The 19,292-nt window shown below is 36.6% G+C and overlaps 1 protein-coding gene across 6 annotated transcripts in view; it reads left to right on the top strand.

The window, feature by feature from the left end:
• Positions 1-19,292, top strand: part of IDE (insulin degrading enzyme) — a 93,262-nt gene that overhangs the window by 45,374 nt on the left and 28,596 nt on the right. For all 6 annotated transcript variants that reach the window (XM_043925166.1, XM_043925169.1, XM_043925165.1 and 3 more), the window contains 8 exons: positions 4,508-4,630; positions 9,316-9,428; positions 9,996-10,158; positions 10,872-10,964; positions 11,384-11,475; positions 12,407-12,487; positions 14,226-14,329; positions 19,033-19,135. In XM_043925166.1, the coding sequence (XP_043781101.1) occupies positions 4,508-4,630; positions 9,316-9,428; positions 9,996-10,158; positions 10,872-10,964; positions 11,384-11,475; positions 12,407-12,487; positions 14,226-14,329; positions 19,033-19,135 (872 nt within the window). The remainder of the gene's footprint in view (positions 1-4,507; positions 4,631-9,315; positions 9,429-9,995; positions 10,159-10,871; positions 10,965-11,383; positions 11,476-12,406; positions 12,488-14,225; positions 14,330-19,032; positions 19,136-19,292) is intronic.

Raw genomic sequence — 19,292 nt, 5'->3', positions numbered from 1 at the left:
CAGGGTTTGACCCTTTTTCTTAACAACTGGGCAGGTATCCATGTTGAGATATTTGTAGACTTTTCCAAGGCTGCTTAATTAGAAGAGGATGGAGTCAGGATGAGAAACCCTGAATCTCCCAACCGCCAAGTCAGTGCTCTCTCCTAGCAGGCCCAGAGTGGAAGGTCCCTGTGAGTCAGCAACCCTGACAGCCTCAGTCTTCTGCTGGAGCTTACTCTTATGGTGACAGAGCCAGAAAGGTAGGATTCAAGATTTATATAGCAGCATTTTAAATTTGATAGAAGTGCCCCTGCTGAGTTAGTGCTAAATGAGGACAATATATGTGTAGAGACTGAACTGGTATTTGTTATCCCAGCCGTATTCACATTGCTGTCCACATATAGATTCTTAGGCAGAGGAAGGTTATCTGGACCGTTTACCAAGCTTTTTTCCCTACTTTTTTTTTTCTTCCCTACTTTAATGACATGGATCCTATGCTATATTCAGAAGCCAGGAGTCCCTCCTACAATTGAAATCATAACAGAAGTAGCTTCTACTGGTTGTCTGTTTTCTGCTATACAACAAGTATGATATTCAATTCTTTAATGTTTTTACAGATTTATTATTTGCCATAAAAGAGATCAGTACAAAAGCTTTGCCCAGGTCATTCTTTACACACTATTGAAGAAATGGAACGTTTCAAGTATGGTTTGAGCGTCTGTTGCACAATTCCCCAATTGCATTTTCCTCCCTGCTCCCAAGAGATAACATTGCTAAGTCATGCATTTATTTCTAAGCAATGTGTTGTATAGTTTTTTAGTTTTATAAAAACGGTATTTTGTAAGTAATCTCTACAACTTGTATTTTTTCATTCCATGTATATTTGTAGGAGTTATCCATATTGGTGAGTGTGTTTCTGATAAATTTTTTTTGGCTGCTTTCTGAACAATTTATTGAATACATTACTATTCTTTGTCCTTTTTCCTGTTGATTCAATAGTGCTGCTATAAGCATTCTTACCCATGTTTTCTTGTACACAGAGTCCTCTAGGGTTTTAGGAGTGAAACTCTGGGAGTGGAATTACTGTGTATTAGGATATGTACATCTTTAGATTGCACAGATATTGCCAAATTGTTTTTTATAGTAGTTGATCCAGTTTGCACTCCCTCATGCAGCATCTGAATTCTCATTTCACCACTATGCTTGGTATCATCAGACTTTTATTCTGTTAATTGGTTGTTAAATATTAGTCTTGCACTTTTTTACACCTTTTTTTTTTTTTTAATTTGGTGTAAGTCTACCAATGTCAGGACAGCAGATTGAGCCTAAGGAAGCCTTGTTCAAGGTCATGTAACCAGAAGACTTATGACCCTGGATTAGCTGATAGCTCTGCTCACACCAAAGCCAGTGCTTGTTCCTCTGCGTCTCCCTACCTGGGGATGATGCTTCTGATAGTAACAGAGTCTGCTCAGTAATTTAAGTATTCTCTGTGTTATGTCCTGCTTTTCTGTTCATTTCCTCAACTGTTTCTTGAAAACTTCCACTAGCTAGCCTTCTTGTTTTTAAAAAACTTTTAAAAAAGATTTTAATAAAAGGGTTAATAAACTTAATAACTAGCCTGACTCTTTGGCCCATTTACTCCTAGTATTCATGTTTTTCTGTCAATGTATTAAGAGCTGACTGTCTGACCCCAAGAGAGTCATAGTGGAGACCATTTCCTCTTTCTAACTCAGGAGCGTCTTAGGATACAGGACTGGCATTCTGGGCTGTGTTCCCAAATGGACCAGAGTTCCCTTCCATCATTACATATTAGAAAGCCTGAAAACATCTAGGTAGCAAATAAATGAATATGTAGATTTCACAGAATGGAATCTTTTTGGCTAAAAGCCACTTTTCAGAGCAAATGTGATTGAGTCTCTATTTAGCCGTTTGGCCAGAGATACAGAATCACTAGATTTTTGTGCCTTAGTTGAGCCAGGTTGCTGTTTACCAAAAAGCTCCTTTGGCTCATTTTTCTTTTAATTTGTTGTTGAACTATTAATATAATAAATATACTGAAAAGTGTGTGTGGCTCTGATAAATTATTGTGGTTATTTTACTTTTGCTGCTATTTGAAAAATCTGTTGAATGAATATACTGCTCTTATTTATATACAGCTCATTGAATTTTCAAAAACCTCAGCAGACCGTAGACCCAGCACCAGTCAAGAAACAGATTACCAGCACCTTTTTGTACCCATTGGTAGTCATTATCCACCTACCCATTATCCATCTATCCATCACATCTATTCTGACTTTTCATGACTAAGATTAGTTCTGCCTGTTTTTATGTTTTACATAAATGAAATAATACAGTGTTTCTGTGTCTTGTGTCTGGCTTCTCACATTCAACCTGAAAGTTGTGAAATTCCTCCACATTGTTGCATGTGAACAGTGGATTATTCATTCTTTTTACAGTATAGTACTGTTGTGGTCCTCTGGCTCTTTTTACTATGGCATTGTCAGTATTTTTCCAGTGATATATATCTTAGTGTATTCAGGGTATATTTATGCTTTATCTTTGTGTTGGTTTTTGTTTTTTTTTGATCTCCATTTTTATGTTTAAAATATTTATTTATTTGGCTGTGCCAGGTTTCGGTTGTGGCACGCAGGATCTTAGATCTTCACTGTGGCATGTGGGATCTAGTTCCCTGACCCAGGATCGAACCTAGGCCCCCTGCATTTTGAGCACAGTCTTAGCCACTGGACCAACAGGGAAGTCCCTATCTCTGTGTTCTTAAACGAACCTAAAGATAAAGGGTAGGGATTAGAATGGTAAGATATTCAGGTATATTAAAATAAAAGCAGAATGAGCTAGAATTAGTCAACCTGAAAGAATTTTAAGTTCTAGACAAAGGCCATATCCTTTGTCTCTATATATTTTGATTTGAGGTTTTAAGAACCAATATATTGACCAGATTGTGAATAGGCACATCAAATCATACTTGACACTGAAAATGTGATTTCTGTCTAACGCTATCACACTTACAGTCTTGAAATAAAATGTGATTTCTCCAAGCTTGGGTGTCCCAGTGTGTCGATTTTAATGCGCATATTGTAAGAATCTGTGCTTTGCAGTGTGAATGAGTAATGAAGCTCTAGGGCCTAGTCCCTCTGGAACTGAGGCTTCTAGAACCTTTATTTAGTAAAAAAGGGAGGTATATACTCAAGTTTCACCTTAATATGAGAGAACTTTTAACCATTACCCAGAAACAGAGCTTTTTGTTGTTGTCCTTTTCTTTCTTTCCTTCTCTGAGGAGTTAGGACTCTGGATACTTTCTAGATCATCTGGATTCCTCAGGTAGAATGAGGGGATGTTTTAGGACCTCAGGCAGAGCAGATCTGGAGTGAAACTGGATCTTTCTTGAAACTGAGAGGACTGGTGAAGAACCTGGAAACTTGATTAGCAGGTTGCTGCCAGTGAATATGAGTACATTTGATTGCTTTCTAACTAGAAAAAGGTTACTGAGTACTTGCTGGACTGTTTCTTGCACACTCCACTAGATCTGTTGATTGAAGCATTCAGGGCATGAATCTTGGCTGAGAGTACAATGCAGCTCTTCAAGGATAAAGACTGGATCTGAGAACGCCATCTGGTGGCTCTCTCTGGATCCCAGTTTAGTGAAAGAGAGATTCTCTAAATGCTAGTTCATCAGCCACTATAATAACCCAAGCCGGAGGAAAACACGTCGAGAATATGTTCTGCCAGGACCCCATTTAGTTGTATAAGTGAGAACAATAAAAGTTACTATACTAGATTTTAAGATATTTCTAGTCAAGATGCCATTTTTAGAGAGATACCAAAATTACTGAAATTCCACCTCCCAGCCTTTAAATGGCAAGATCTTTATTAGAAATGTAGTACTTAGACAGTTGGACTATTTGCTCTTGACACACACATTTTATCCTAATTGAATTAGTTATTAAATTTCATAATAGATCTCATAGAGGTACTCTGTATACATCGCTTGAGACTTACAAGAATAGCATTGCATCCTATTTTTACCAGTCTAGATCAAATTCATGAGAATTCACATCACAAATTTAATGCTTCAGCCAAGAATAGTACATTTCTTTCCACAAGTAACTTGGCAAGTTCTGAAAAGATCCCTCAGTGACTATGTTCAATTATTTTGGAGCCACCTAGGGAATTGGAAATTAAAGTAAGTGTGAATGGAGGCCATGTGGACCTCATTTTTGTCTTGTAAGTGCTCATAATACCTACCACCTCATAGGAATTTTAAGAACTATAATTTTTATAAAGCACTTCAAGTTCCAGAGGGAAAGCTCTATAGATAAAATTTTACTAGTTTGTTCTATACTGTCCCGTTTATCCAGGTTATGGTCAAACATACTTGACTAATCATTATGAAAGTGTTTGTTTGGACTCTGTTCTTTGAGTTTACCTTAAAGCAATGTTAATAATAATTGTGAAACTTTGAAATTCACATATTTTGCTTTTTATTAGAAATGTTTTTCATTCCTTTCAGGTAACAAATATACTCTAGAGACTAGACCAAACCAAGAAGGCATTGATGTAAGACAAGAGCTACTGAAATTCCATTCTACTTATTATTCATCGAACTTAATGGCTATTTGTGTTTTAGGTCGAGGTAAGAAATATTAAAATTTTTTCATTGACTTGGGTTATCTGATTTTCCATTCCATTTTCACTTTTTCAAGTATTGGAAGAAAGATATAAGATATTTCCTATTATCTGTTCAGAGGCTTTGCAGATGATCTTCTTGGAGAAAATGTGGAGGGGAATTTGTTTTTAAATCACTTCGTTCTAAAAAGAAGCTTGTTGTTCAGTTGCTCAGTTGTGTCTGACTCTTTGTGACCCCATGGATTGCAGCATGCCAGGCTTCCCTGTCCTTCTTCTCCTGGAGCTTGCTCAAACTCAGTCCATTGAGTCGGTGATGCCATCCAACCATCTTGTCCTCTGCCATCCCCATCTTCTCCTGCCTTCAATCTTTCCCAGCAACAGGGTCTTTTCTAATGAATTGGCTCTTCTCATCAGGTGGTCAGAGTATTGGAGCTTTGGCTTAGGTGATTTTAAATGGAGACCTGAAGAAAATACAAATTAATATCGATCGTTGGAAGTTGGAGCTTCCCTGGTGGCTCAGACGGCAAAGCGTCTGCCTGCAATGCAGGAGACCTGGGTTTGATCCCTGGGTTGGGAAGATCCCCTGGAGAAGGAAATGGCAATCCACTCTAGTACTCTTGCCTGGAAAATCTTATGGACAGAGGTCCATGGGGTTGCAAAGAGTTGGACACAGCTGAGCGACTTCACTTTCTCTTTTGGTGCTCTATGCATATAAAAGCAAGAAAAGGAAGGGTAAAAGATAAGATTGAGAGATTTGACCTTATAAAATTCAGAAAACTAAAAAATGAAAAGGCAGATGATTATAAACTAGGAAAACCATGAGAAAGCAACTAAGGTTTGATTCTAAAAGTGCAAATTAATGATAATATGTTGTTTCCCCTATTAAATTACCATAATCTTGGTTTGGATTTTGTTTTAACTAATACCCATTATAAAGAGAGGTATTCTTTTGTGTTTGTTGTGTATACAATTTATGCAATTCCTCCACAATTTACAGAGGAGAATTTAAGATGCATCACCCTTAAAAAATACATTTTTACTTTTAGAAGTGCAGTCTAAGGAAATCATCAGAGTTGTTCAAACAGGTGATGTCCAAAGATGTTTCAGTATAGTATTTATTAGTAAAAAGTTAGATGCAAGCTAAATGTTCATTAACAGGACATTGATTAATAGTGATGTTATAGCTATAGCATAGAACATCTTACAGAAAATAGCATCCCTTCTCTCACTTTCTCACCTCCCAGCTGTTTTATTGTTCTTTAAAACATGTATCAAACATTTATCTTTAAAAATTATCACATATTTAATATTTAAAGAAATATTAAACATTCTTTATTGTCTGCTGTACCAGAATGTAAGTCACTTGAGAATAGAAACTATTTTGTTCACTGATTTGTCTGGGTTAGTGCTTGGTACGTCATAGGTACTCAGTAAATAAATATTAAATGAATAAGTAGTTTTATGACAGTGTATTAATAGCATGGGATAATATTCTTAATGTATTAAATAGAAAACAAAAGCACTCTATAAAAACTCTATGTGCTGTATGATCCCATTTGGGGATTTCTTAAAAGCTCTAATAGACGTAAGTGGGAGACATAAGACAGCATAGAAAAACATACCAGAAATGTAATAACGGGCTGTAGTAGTTAAGAACTCACGCTCTAGAGTCTGAGAGCTTGGGTTTGAATTCCTAATACACCACCTACCCAGTGTGTGGCTGTGAGCTAACAAAGTTACTTCTGTTCCCTGCTCTTCATTTTTGCATTGTTAAAATGGAGGTGGTACCACATATTTGTTGTGAGGTTTATGATATAATGCAGAAAAAGTGCATAGTACCTGGTGAACAGCAAATACTCCATAAATGGTAGCTGTTTGCAGCATTCCATAATCATGAGATTGTAGGAGACTTTTGTTTTCTTCTTTTTTTCTTCTTTTGCTTTTCTAAGTTTTCTAAATTGGCAACTGTTACTTTTGTAGGTAGAAAATAAACTCCTATGTTTACTTTAACTTGATAATAGAATGAGGATATAAAATGGGTCCAAGGAGAAGGCTAAAAAAAAAAAGTATGTGTTATATTCTATGTTCTTTCTGAAGTTAGGTAAGTCTGTGGAGTGTAAAAACAAAAACATCACTTGGTATTTAGAGCTTAGTCCTGGGAGTAGGTTTCTCAGCGTATTTTTGTTCATGTCCTCCTGAGATAAAACACGTGATTTCAGTAAGCACTTACTGGGCAAGTAATAATGACAACAGATGACTCAGACATGAACCCTGCCCTCAGTGTTCTTGGTTTAGTGGAAGTGACAGAATGAGCATCTGAAAGAAACAAAGAGTTTCTTTGTTCCAGTTTGGTCTCTGGTGTGACTGGTGTGACTGACCTTCTGTGCTCAGCTGAGCGGATTTGATGACAGGTCTGGGAGAGGTGTCCTTACAGTACAGTGGTGTGTGGAAGAAACAGGATCTCTTAGAGGATTAATGGATAATCTGCTCCTTCTAGGAGGAGGGAAGAGGAAGAGTAACCATGTGGCAGAATCTCTGTCACAAAGGGCCAAAAAAGTTTTTCTTTGTTTTCCCGTGAGGTCCTCTCTCTCGTTGTGGCAGCACCAATTACCTGGACACTTGACAAATAGGTAGCTGTCAAGTGGAGACCCTAGGATGGCCAAGTCCTGGTAATGTAAAGATGAATGGGACTACTCTCTGGTAGCTCACAGCCTAATGGTGAAGACAGATATTGCTTTATGGTACAGTTGCCTTACCTTTAAAAAGCTACACGGTGAATTTGTGCTTTGAAAAGGAAAGGCATATCCTAGTAGAACCTTGCTGTGAAGGGCCCCACTGTCGTCAGCATTTCAGGTTGACAAATCATTGTTGGCCACCCCCTTTGTTTCCAGTTACATGTCTAATCTGTCTGTTTCTTTATGTCTTTGTGTCAGATGTCTCTGACATCTTTCACTCAAGATACACCCTCTTCACTCCTGAGTTCACTGTCATGTAACGGGCAGCCACGTGCTGGGCCTTTTATTTGGCTCTGGACATTTTAAGGTTCTTCATACAAGCCCAAAAAATTGAAGTAAAAATGCATATGTTTTATAAATAAAGTACACATACCCACATTCATAGACCTAAAAGAGAACTTCACCGTATATATATAGACAATTGTCAAATAGTGATTAAGTGTTTTTTACAGAGTTCATGGAGAAGTTCAAAATGGGTCATAGAATATCAAGGGAAATTTCTTATTTGATTCAAATGCTTCCTGACAGTAATAAGTGATGAATGTTTATACCATTTATAAATAACCTATTTTTGAGGAGACAGAATCAAGGTGAGTGGTTATCTTGTTTATAAAAAGATAACCTTTTCCACTTTTTTTCTTTTTAGAATAATAGTAATACGTGTGCATAGAAAAAAATTTGTCCCAAACAGAAATATATAAAAATGGAAATCAGTTCTTCTTCCTCATCTCACCTTACGAACACTGTGTCCTCTTCAAAGATAGTCACCTTAAATCATTTTTTGTTATACTTCCAAAAGTAGAATTTCATTGATAGATTTAGATTTATGTATATCTGTTTAAAAATTAAATGAGATTATACTACATGGGACTGAAATCTGCAGTTTTCACTTAACAGAAATTTGAGATATTTTCATGTCAGCCCATACAGATCTCCCTCTCATTGATGACTACCTAAAATTCCAACGTAGAGATGTCTTATAACATGTACACATTGATAGATGTTTCAGTCACTTCCAGTTTTTATTGTTTTTATAAAAACAATACTGCAGTGAACATCTCATGTATATAACTTTATAAACTTTGCAACTACATTTCTCTATAAAAAATATAGATAGATGATAATATAGAAGAATTTCACACACATGGCTATATAATCTTAGGCCAATTACAAATCTTTGCTTGAGTTTGACAGAGTGTGATACAGAATCATATGATGTTAGACCTTGGAACAGACTTGTGATCACCCTACCCAGCTTTCATGTTTCATAGAACCTGGAGTGCTTAACCAGTTTGTCTAAATACTCTGACATAATTTGTTGGTGTTAGAGTTGGGGTTAGAATCAAAGTCCTCTGATCCCCTGACCCAGGATTCTTCTCACCATTTTATACTATTCTCCGTCAAAATCAGTTACTTACAGATACTAACATTTGACCTTTAATAATAGGTTTAGACTGTTAAAAAGTTATTGTTATTGTCTGTCAGCCAGTGGTTTAGTATGTTTCTGTTGGAAATTGTAGATAAAATAGTCAGTTTCCAAATGCCACTAATTATTTGTTTCTAATGTTTATTTTTAAATTATTTCAAGATAATATTTGTAAAATAGTTTTTTAGACTATAAAGAGGCAGACATTTGTGAGGTATAATTGTCAATATTGCATAACTACAGAAGTTATACAGACTCTGGTAGGGTTTAACTGAATGCTTCAACTTATCAGATGGAGTTTTTAAAAAATTCCTAGGCTTTCCTTTTTGTAGTCCTGAGATTTTTCAGGAGATCCTAAGGTTCTTCCCACCAGCATTATTGAGATATAATTAAAACATAATATTGTATAAATGTAAGGTATACAACATAGTGATTTTATACATGTACACATATAATCCTAGGGTTTTAAATACTACCCACTAGGTGTTATGATTAGTTTAAGTCCTATTTCCATTGTCTGTTTTCTTGTAGAATCTTTAGATGACTTGACTAATCTGGTGGTAAAGTTATTTTCTGAAGTAGAGAACAAAAATGTCCCATTGCCAGAATTTCCTGAACATCCTTTCCAAGAAGAACATCTTAAAGTAAGTTCATGTATTGCTAGTATTTTTTTTTCTGTTTTAAATTTATGGACATAATATATGCCTAGTTTGCCAAAGAGTACATAGAACATTTTAGAGGTTTCATTATTTATATGGTTTTTAATATTTGTCTGGGTAGTCAAATGAAATCAGTTTCACATATACTAGAGACATGTATCACCAAAAATGTAACAATATGTTCTGATCTTTTCATGCTAAAAGTAGTTTTCGTAGCTATAACCTTGGCAGACTGTAGAAGCTGGTAAGCAGTGCCAGAAGGCAAGCATCCAAAAGTATTGAGCCACATGGTCCAGGGGACCAAACATGGACCGCATACCAACTGTAATAAAATCCCACTAAGAAAGAGCCCAGGTCATTTATTTCTGTTTGGTCAGTATCATTTTCTCTGACAATTGATTCTGTCCTGAATTTTGGGATTCTTCTGTGAAAATCAGGGTGGTGGTTGTTTGTTTAAAATCAGTATTCTTCATAGTTTGTAAATTCTTTTTTTTTTTTTTTTGATAGGATTTGTACATAGCTAATCTTTTGTGGTTTGTTTTTTTCCCCCAGCAACTTTACAAAATAGTACCCATTAAGGATATTAGGAATCTTTATGTGACATTTCCCATACCTGACCTTCAGAAATACTACAAATCAAATCCCGGTCATTATCTTGGTCATCTCATTGGGCACGAAGGCCCTGGAAGTCTGTTATCAGAACTTAAATCAAAGGGTGAGTCTCTTGGGTCCCAGCTTCTGAGGGTAGTACCCCATCTCCATCATTTTTTTTTTTTTTTTTTTTTACTCTGGCTCTCATTTCTCCTAAATATTTCCCTGTGAAGGGATATTTTCAGATGAGACTATTTAGAGTTAATGGGAGAGTGAGGTGATGGTTGTTAGTATGCTTTTTTTTCTTCTTTGGGGTTTTTGTTTTTGTCTTTTTTCATAATTTGTTTTACCCTTTTGGTATTGAGCAGTGAAGTTTAAATATTTCAAAAGATATTGTGGCCCATGTTTGAAATAAGATAGAGGTTAAAAAATGTAAATTTCATATTGTATATTGTTTACCATCTCTATGAAATGAGCTGAAACATTTATCTACTCTTATCCATCAAATCCATCAAAGGGTGTATTAATACTAGGATCAGTCAGTAGATTTCCAAGGTTCCTCTCCACTCAGACTCTGTATATAGCACTTAAGCACAGTAGTCTACTCTTGATTTGGGAAATGATTTGAGGAGTCCCAAGAAAAACTCCCAACCCCTAAAATTCCTTGAATCTTTTGCAGTGCCTGAAACTGCTTTTCTGAACTGATTTTTGCCCAGTCTTTTCTGCAGAATGCCCTTCTAGTCTCTTGGGAATGTATAGAATGAATTTTTTTTTTTAATTCCTTGTCTTAAAAGAAGACACACAAGCAATCACGTTGATTTCCTTTGACTGTTACAGGCTGGGTAAATACTCTTGTTGGTGGGCAAAAGGAAGGAGCTCGAGGTTTTATGTTTTTTATCATTAATGTGGACTTGACTGAGGAAGGATTATGTAAGTATTGGCCATTTTTGAATGAAAATTGATTTTTTATGATTAACTTTTATTAACTTATTTATGCTCTGGATCTGTTTTTTTGTTGTAAAGCTATAAAAACTTTAATTCATACTGTTTTATCTGTTGTAACTTGGCCTCCATTTCATGGGTGATTTTCCCTCCTTAACATCTGATCATTGTTGCACTTGTAAAATGTGTACTTGACTTTTTATTTGCTCATTTATTACTCCAAAGTCCCTTCTGTCACAAATTCCAGATCTTGGAAGGCCATGTAGGTGGGACCCTAAACCTAGTCACAGGGAGGTGAGAAGTCCATTTCTAAGGTCTTCTACCTACCTGACTTACCTTAGGAGTAAACTCCTTGCTTTGAAGGATTTGAAGACTGAATGGTTTTTAAGTGTGCATTCTTTTTCCAGTACATGTTGAAGATATAATTTTGCACATGTTTCAATACATTCAGAAGTTACGAGCAGAAGGACCTCAAGAATGGGTTTTCCAAGAGTGCAAGGTACTTTTGTTTCACCAAAATTTTTTTTATGGAAAGTTTTCAAGAAACAAGTATATGTGAGTTAATTTAAATGTAAGGCCCAGTGAAATTTTTAAAGTTTTTATTGTTCCTATTTTAAACTCTAAAATTTTGAAATGCATAGTAGCTTTAGTTAAGGCCTAGTCTTAACTAGTCTGATTGGTTACCTGACACACAATTAAGGGTTGAGGCATCAAGCAGCCTCTTTTTAGGAGGAAGAGGAAAGAAACAAATAGATTGCTTTTCTATCCCTGAGAAGAAAGCCAGGAGCTTCTTGAGCTTTTATGTACCAGTGTTTACTCCAGTTCTCTGAAGCTGTATCTAAAATTTGTATTGAACTCTCAAAGAAACAGTGAATTATTATATATATTATTGTGTTCTTAAAAGTGATTTTTATTGTTGTATGTAGGGAAAAGCCTGTCCTTTTCTTTCTTTCTTTCTTTTTTTGCATAGAACAAAAGGTATTTGTCTTTTAAATTTTTAAAGACTTCTTTTAAGAGTTTTTTTTTTTAACATCTACTCTAAGATCTATTCAAGACTGAAATGTGTTTTGTTTAAGGGTGTAATCTCTGTTTGTGAAACTTAGGACAGTAACTTCTAATCAGGCTACAGTTCGCTGAGAGGGTCAGTAAAATCATCATCTATGCAACTGATGAATCTCACAGGGTTCCTTCACAGTTTTCCTAATTCTTTGACTAATAGTTTCAACATTTAGCCTATAGAATCATGTTCTATATTTGTTATTTTCATTTGTGTTCTGTACATTTCTAAATCAAGCATAGCCATTTTTTCAGAAAGTGTGATAGTTACATATGGAGGAAAATGGGAGGCAAACCAACCCCCACCACCAAGGAAAAAAGTATTTCTAAATAACAGGTAACTTATGTCTAATTGGATTAACTTTTCATTTTAGGACTTGAATGCTGTTGCTTTTAGGTTTAAAGATAAAGAGAGACCACGGGGTTATACCTCTAAGATTGCCGGAATATTACATGTAAGTTTATTGTTATTTTACTCTATACTTTGGCACGTAGAGTGTTTCAGTGATCCTGTATATGTTACTTTCAGTACTATACAAATCATAAAAATTGAAGCTACAGTGTCAAACTTTAGACTTTGTAGCAACTAGTAAACTGTGATGTGAAGACATATTTAAAATCTTAATTTTCATCATCCTGAAAATCATCATCTGTAATATTTTCATTACATAGACATCATGCTTACTGGCTTTGTTCTACTATGTACTACTTATGTGAAAGCTATAAATCACCCACTTTTCTCTGTTTCTGTTGCTATCACCCTAATATGAGCTACCTTCATTTCTTACCTGTATTACCATCATGGACTCTTACCTTAGTTCCGTGTTTGCTGTCTCCCCAGCTTTAGTGTTTTTTCCCTGCCTCAATGATCGTTTGAAAACCCAAATCAGATTATTTCACTCCTCTGTGTCAAGCCTTTCAGTGGTTTCCCATCAGAGTTGAAATAGATCTAAATTTTTACCTGACCCATAACGATATCTGACTCCAGCCTCTCACTTGACCGAATTCCATATCACTTCCCCTCCCACCTCTCTCATTCCCATTCCACTCCAGCTGTCCTGGCTCTTTGTCTAATCTTTAAGCATTTAGTTTGTTCTTCCCTCTCAGGGCCCTGTCATTTGCTGTTTTTTTCTGCCTGGAGCACTTACAGTCTTTGCATGGCTAGGTTCTTCTCGTTTGGGTCTCCACTCGGATGTCTCTCCTTTAGAGACGCCTTCCCTGACCTCTCAATCATGACCCTGCCCCTTTTAAATTTTCTTTGTAGCATTTTATCAGTATAATGACAGTATTAGTTTGTTTATTGTCCTTCTCCCTCCCAGTTAGAGGCCCCTGGTAGCTCAGACAGCTAAAGTGCCTGCCTACAATGAGGGAAACCTGGGTTCAGTCCCTGGGTTGGGAGGATCTCCTGGAGAAGGAAATGGCAACCCACTCCAGTATTCTTGCCTGGAAAATCCCATAGACGGAAGATGCTGGTAGGCTGCAGTCCATGGGGTCACAAAGAGTCGACCACAACCGAGTGACTTCACTTTCACTTCACTTTCCTCCCAGTTAGAACATGAGCTCTTTAGAGAGCAGGGACGTCATTTGTCTTACCTACCATTGTACCTACGGCAGCACCTAGAACAGTGCCTGGCACAGAGTAGGGTGTTCATTACATACTTGTTGAATGAATGAATCAGTCTGTCTCAGTAATTTGCCCTTACTAAAAAGCATCTTTCACATTATTTTTCTTTAGTAACTGAAAATATAAGGCATTTTTCCTCCATAACAACTTTCTAAATGCTTGTCTGATTTCATTCATAGAAGTTTGAGTAGAAATTCTATTAAAAAATATATGTACTTTATGTTAAGAATCCTATAGATGTCAGCGTTTAATCACCAAATTTTTTTTATCAACACTTAGTTTTTAGCTAGAGGTATTACTTGTTCTCTGAAAAAATGTACTTTTGTTCTCTATAACGTAAGTGTATTTGGGGATTAACTGTAAAATTATCCCACAATATGAAACTGCTTAAAGTGTGGTAAGAAAGAGAAAAGATTCAGAAATCTTTACAATGAAATAAAATTTAATTGGAGGGAAGCAGGGGTGTAAAATAGAGGATTTTATGTGTTAGAGATCTGTTTGCTTTAATAAGTTAAACTGTATCATAGCCTTGCACATTTTACTTTTGTATTTATTTTCCTTTTAAAAAGTATTATCCCCTAGAAGAAGTGCTCACAGCTGAATATTTACTGGAAGAATTTAGACCAGATTTAATAGAAATGGTTCTCGATAAACTCAGACCAGAAAATGTCCGGTGAGTCACTCTACAGATTTTACTGTTACATACTAGATTTTCAGTGATAGTTAGAATCTGAAAATTTGAAATTGTGAATAAAATGCTTTTAAACTTTTTATCAAGCATGATTACAAAAGTAGAGAGAATCAGTATAATGATCCAATACCAAACTTCAGCAATCAGTACATGGCTAGCCTTTTTGATCTTTATCCACACTTCTTCACTCACCCTTCCTCCAGTCTTGATTATTTTAAGTCAGTATCTTGAAAACATGAAGATTCTTTTTAAAAAAAAAAAACAACATAATCATAATTTCATTATGAATAAGATATAATAATAGATTGTCTTAACCTGGCTTCATCGTAACTCTAACTCCCAAAATGTCAGCTCATTTGTCTGGTTTTATAAGCAAGTGAGGACACCTTCTGTTTTTTTAAGTGAAAGTAAGGATTACAGTCTCAATGCTTCTGACTGGCTAGTGGTTAATCAGGAAATCAAAAATTGGAGGAGCTGTTAGGCTAACAAATATTTCTGTTAGAGGAGGATCAGCCCTAAAGAGCTTATGAGCTACCCCATGATATTTCTGCCTTAAAATTGAATTTCATCTATATTTTCTAAAAGTCAAGAATAAAAGGTATACATTTGATTGGCACATATTTTGCATATTTTATTTTTCTCCCCTTTTGAGCACATATTTCCAGAATTCTGGGAACTTGGTGATTGAATAAATATTTTTTTGGAGCAGTCATTTTACGAATAAAATCAACAATCTGATAGAACTTTTTGAAAAGATCTTCTGACAGAACTGTTCTATCAGTCATTTTCCTAGTTACCATTGTTTGAACTTTTTCAGACATATCCTAGCAACAAACAGTAGAGAGATTAAATTAAAGGAAATATTATTGGTGGTTATACAAAATCAGTACATGTGGTAAAATGACATAAAACTATACACACACATTGTACCAACAACAATTTCCTGGTTTTGATATTATAGGTAAAATGTAACCATTGAGGGAAACTGGGTAAAGAGGCCACAGGACCTCCCTGTACTATTTTTGCAACTTCCTAACTATAGAAGTATGTAACTATATAAAAATAAAACATTAAAAAATTTTTTTAAGTATTTACAATAGCAACAAAGGCATAAAATACTTAGGAATTAATTTAATCAAACAGTGCCAAGAGATATTAAAAACCTTGCTCATAGATGAGGAGACTTGATTTTATTAAAATATCCATCCTCTCCAGTTTGATTCACAGACTCAATGTAATCACAATCGAAGTCCTCGTAGGCTTTTTTTCCTTAAGCTATTGGTAAGCTGATTCCAGAATTCATATGGATCTACAAAGGACCTAGATTACTTGGAACACTTTTACACAGGAAAAGAAAAGTTGGAGGACTAAAACTGCCAGATCTGAAAGCTTACTCTAATGCCATGGTACTTAAGACGATTATAGTACTGTCAAAAAGACAGACAAATAAATCATTGATTTTTGTGCCTAGATTTTTGTGCCTTTTTTCTTCTTCTGTTGTCTATCTTTTAAAAATATGATGTAATATTGTGTACTACTAGTAAGAGGGTAGAATTTATCTAGTTGAATCCCTTGTAAAAAGTGATGAAACTGAAGCCCGGAGACTTGCCTAATTTAGATCTTAACTGTGATTTTGGCAAGATCTCAAAGAAAGAGAGTCATGGTATCAACCAGAATTTGTTTCTGATGGCCAGGTCTGTGCAGTTCCTACCAATTCTTTTTTAAATTCATCACAGTTACCTGTGAAGCCTCTTCTCATTTTTGGCTGTCTTCCCTCTTTTCTGTCTCAGGGATTGTTTGCAAAGGTGTCATGAGAATTCGTCCCTTGGGAATGATACTGCCTTTTAATGTCTATAGTCAAGATTATTTCTGAATGGGTCCCGTCAGCAGCGGCAGCTATTCTTTCCTCTGAACACTTCTAAGTGACTGACTTGAACTCAGCAGTCAGCATTCATTCTAGCCCACTGTTTCTTTTTCTTAGTATTGTAAGCTTCAGTATGAAACTAGCGGATCGCTTTCTCTCATATTCCCAAGGATCCTGTCAGTACCACGTGCTATGCTGTGCTTCATTGCTCAGTTGTGTCAAACTCTTTGCGACTCCATGGTCCGTAGCCCACCAGGTTCCTCTGTCCGTGGGGATTCTCCAGGCAAGAATACTGGAGTGGGTTGCCATGCCCTCCTCTGCTAGTACCATATCAGTAGCCAATTCTTTGTAGATGGAATTAAAGAATAGCATTGCCCCCCCCGACACACACATTTAGGAAAAAACTCACGGAGACTAGGTTGGTTTTTTTTATTAGCATAATTAGGTTTCCAGCAGATGGTCTAAGGTGCTGCAGTGTCCATGCCAGTTTTTCTCAGTTGTCTGCAGTTAAACATACTGTAGCTCTCTGTGGTGTACCTCAGTTATTGTGCTTTTTTCTCCTAATTGAGATCCTCTTGTGCTTCCACACTCTGATTTGTAGATTTCTGTATGTTTGACATGTGTCTAAGCTGTCTCTTCTGTTATTTCCCCTTCATAATTTGTTTGAAAATACATATTCTATCATTTTATTTCAGTTTTTAATTCCTCAATGATATGCTAATTCTTGGCCTCTCTTTTTGTTAGGCCAATATTTGGTATTTACCTAGTTTGAGGAGCCTCATGGTAACATTTCACCTGTTACCCATACACTTTACTTTGGTATCTAACTATCCAAATCCCTCAGGGTTATACCTAGTAAATTGTCCTTCTCCCCCCTTTTTAACTTACTCGTAGCTTACATTGTCTGCTTCTTTCTGTGTCATATGGTCATCCTCCAGAACATTTGGCAGCTTTCCCTGAGTTTTTTTCACTTTCTCGCTCAGAACTGAGTTTAAAGTTTCCTTGTTCCAGAAGGCAAGTCCACTGCTGAATGAATGCCCCAGTCTTCATAAGTTGTAATCAATCCCCTTGTTCATTATTCTGATACATGGGGCTGTACATGCTCTGATTCAGGGAAATCAGAGCCATCTATGTAATAAACTTTTTCAAAATCAAGCATGTCATGAAGAGAAGATGGGCATGCCACCTCTCTACCATGTAATTCTACTTCCTAACACATTTTTTTAGGTGTCTCCCTAAGAATTAATCCATTCATTCTTTGAGAAATCAGCAGGGGTGGAAGCAGTTTCCATGACTGAGTCTTAGCTGACTCTGTCATGTATTGAGTGAATGTCCTTAAGAAACATCACATACTCTTCATGTGGCCATGTGAGCTCTGTGCACATTACACGTACCCCTCATAAAGGATTCTCAAATTGCCAGCATGGATACAATAACCGAACTCTTTGATCTGTTAGACCCTTGGATTCTTCTGTGTGTTTCTGTGGAACATATTCTTATTTAGCATGTTTTCTAGAACACATAGTGGTCAGTGGCAGCTAGACCAGATCCAGAATACCATAAACTAGAAGATTAAGTCAGTCGTTCTAACAGACAGGTGAGTCAGATTGCTTGTAATATTGACCCTGAAGCAAGTGAGAAGGCCAAATCTAGCCAGGTAGACTATTTTATCTAGAATGAATAAGAAGTAGACGGTGGTTCTGACGTTCAGGCACTGGGGTTGAGGCAGTCCAGGGATGGGCAGGTGTTTGGAACACAGATTAGGATTCTGAAAATGAATGGGTGTTCAGTAGAGGGGAGTTTTGATTGAAAGGAGTGGACTTTGAGCTGTGATACTGACATTCAGAGACTGGAACCTAACCTCTGGGAGGATAAGTGAGAACAAGCAAGAATAGACATGAACTTAGTTGTCTGAACTGGGACATAAAGAAGTGAAACCAATAACAGGACTGACTACATGGCAAGCCTTCCAAGCTATTGGCTTAGCACTCTGTCAACACGATTCAAAAGGGTTGCTCCCAGTCTGGTGTTGAGCCAGCTAGTCAGTGTGAAATGATTCTAACTTTGATAATTAAAAGGCAGCAACCTTCCCTAGGACAGGAGCTCCACTGGTACAGAGCTTCTTCAGCTTCTTTGCTTATAATCTTCTGACATTTTACCTCTGCCTTCCCTCCCTAAACTATTTTTTTCCCCTTCTCATTTCTCTTCTATGAAGTTCCTACTATCCCATCAGAGAAAGAAATGTTTTTCTTGGTCCTGTCACCATCTTCCCCTGGCAGCAAGAAGGCCAGTGTAAATATAATACATACAGTTAATTGATGGCAGTGTCTGGCAGAAAAAAAAACAAAACAGAGTACAAATTAGCAAGTTACAGTGAAAGAATGTTTTTAGTTTTTTTGATTCTCTGAATGAGCCAACAAGTTTTCTAAGCCATTTTTGTAACCTTGGGCCTGAGCTGTTCCTAGGAAGGAGTACTTTGTTGTGCTTTTTCAAAGACTATTTTTCAACTGACCTTTGTTCCATTTTTTTTCCCCTAGCTACTCTTCTTTTAAGATTCTAGTCAATAGCATTCATAACAAGAATCTTCTTTGCAAGCAGTTTTTCACACCCAAAATGATGGGCTATAATCAAAGGGTAACAGAGACTATGATCAGAGACTGCTGTACGTACATAGCCATTTCACCTAAGCCTCATAGAACTTTACTTGGTCTTAGAAGCCCAACACATTCTTGAACATTTATTCATATTTTCATGAGTCGGATTCTATAAATTTATGTATACAACATGAATTTATAGATTTTTTTTTTCCATCTATTTCTAGGGTGGCAATAGTTTCCAAATCTTTTGAAGGAAAGACGGATCGCACAGAAGAGTGGTACGGAACGCAGTACAGACAAGAAGCCATACCAGACGAGGTCATTAAGGTAGGGCTCGCCCGTCTGTGAGGGAGCCCGATGCGTGAGGGACACAGGAGCGGGAGGCCCCCGGGTCAGCCAGTTCCCAGCCCAGAGTGTGGAGAGCCGTGGCCCAGCGCTGTCTGTGCCCTCCCAGGTGGCGTCAACAGGGAGGTAGAGAGCTGGA

The sequence above is a fragment of the Cervus elaphus genome, chromosome 15 (assembly GCF_910594005.1).
Source record: "Cervus elaphus chromosome 15, mCerEla1.1, whole genome shotgun sequence".
Classification (NCBI taxonomy): Eukaryota; Metazoa; Chordata; class Mammalia; order Artiodactyla; family Cervidae; genus Cervus; species Cervus elaphus.
The sequence above is the reverse complement of the archived record's forward strand: the minus strand, read 5'-3'. Positions and strand labels throughout refer to the sequence as shown.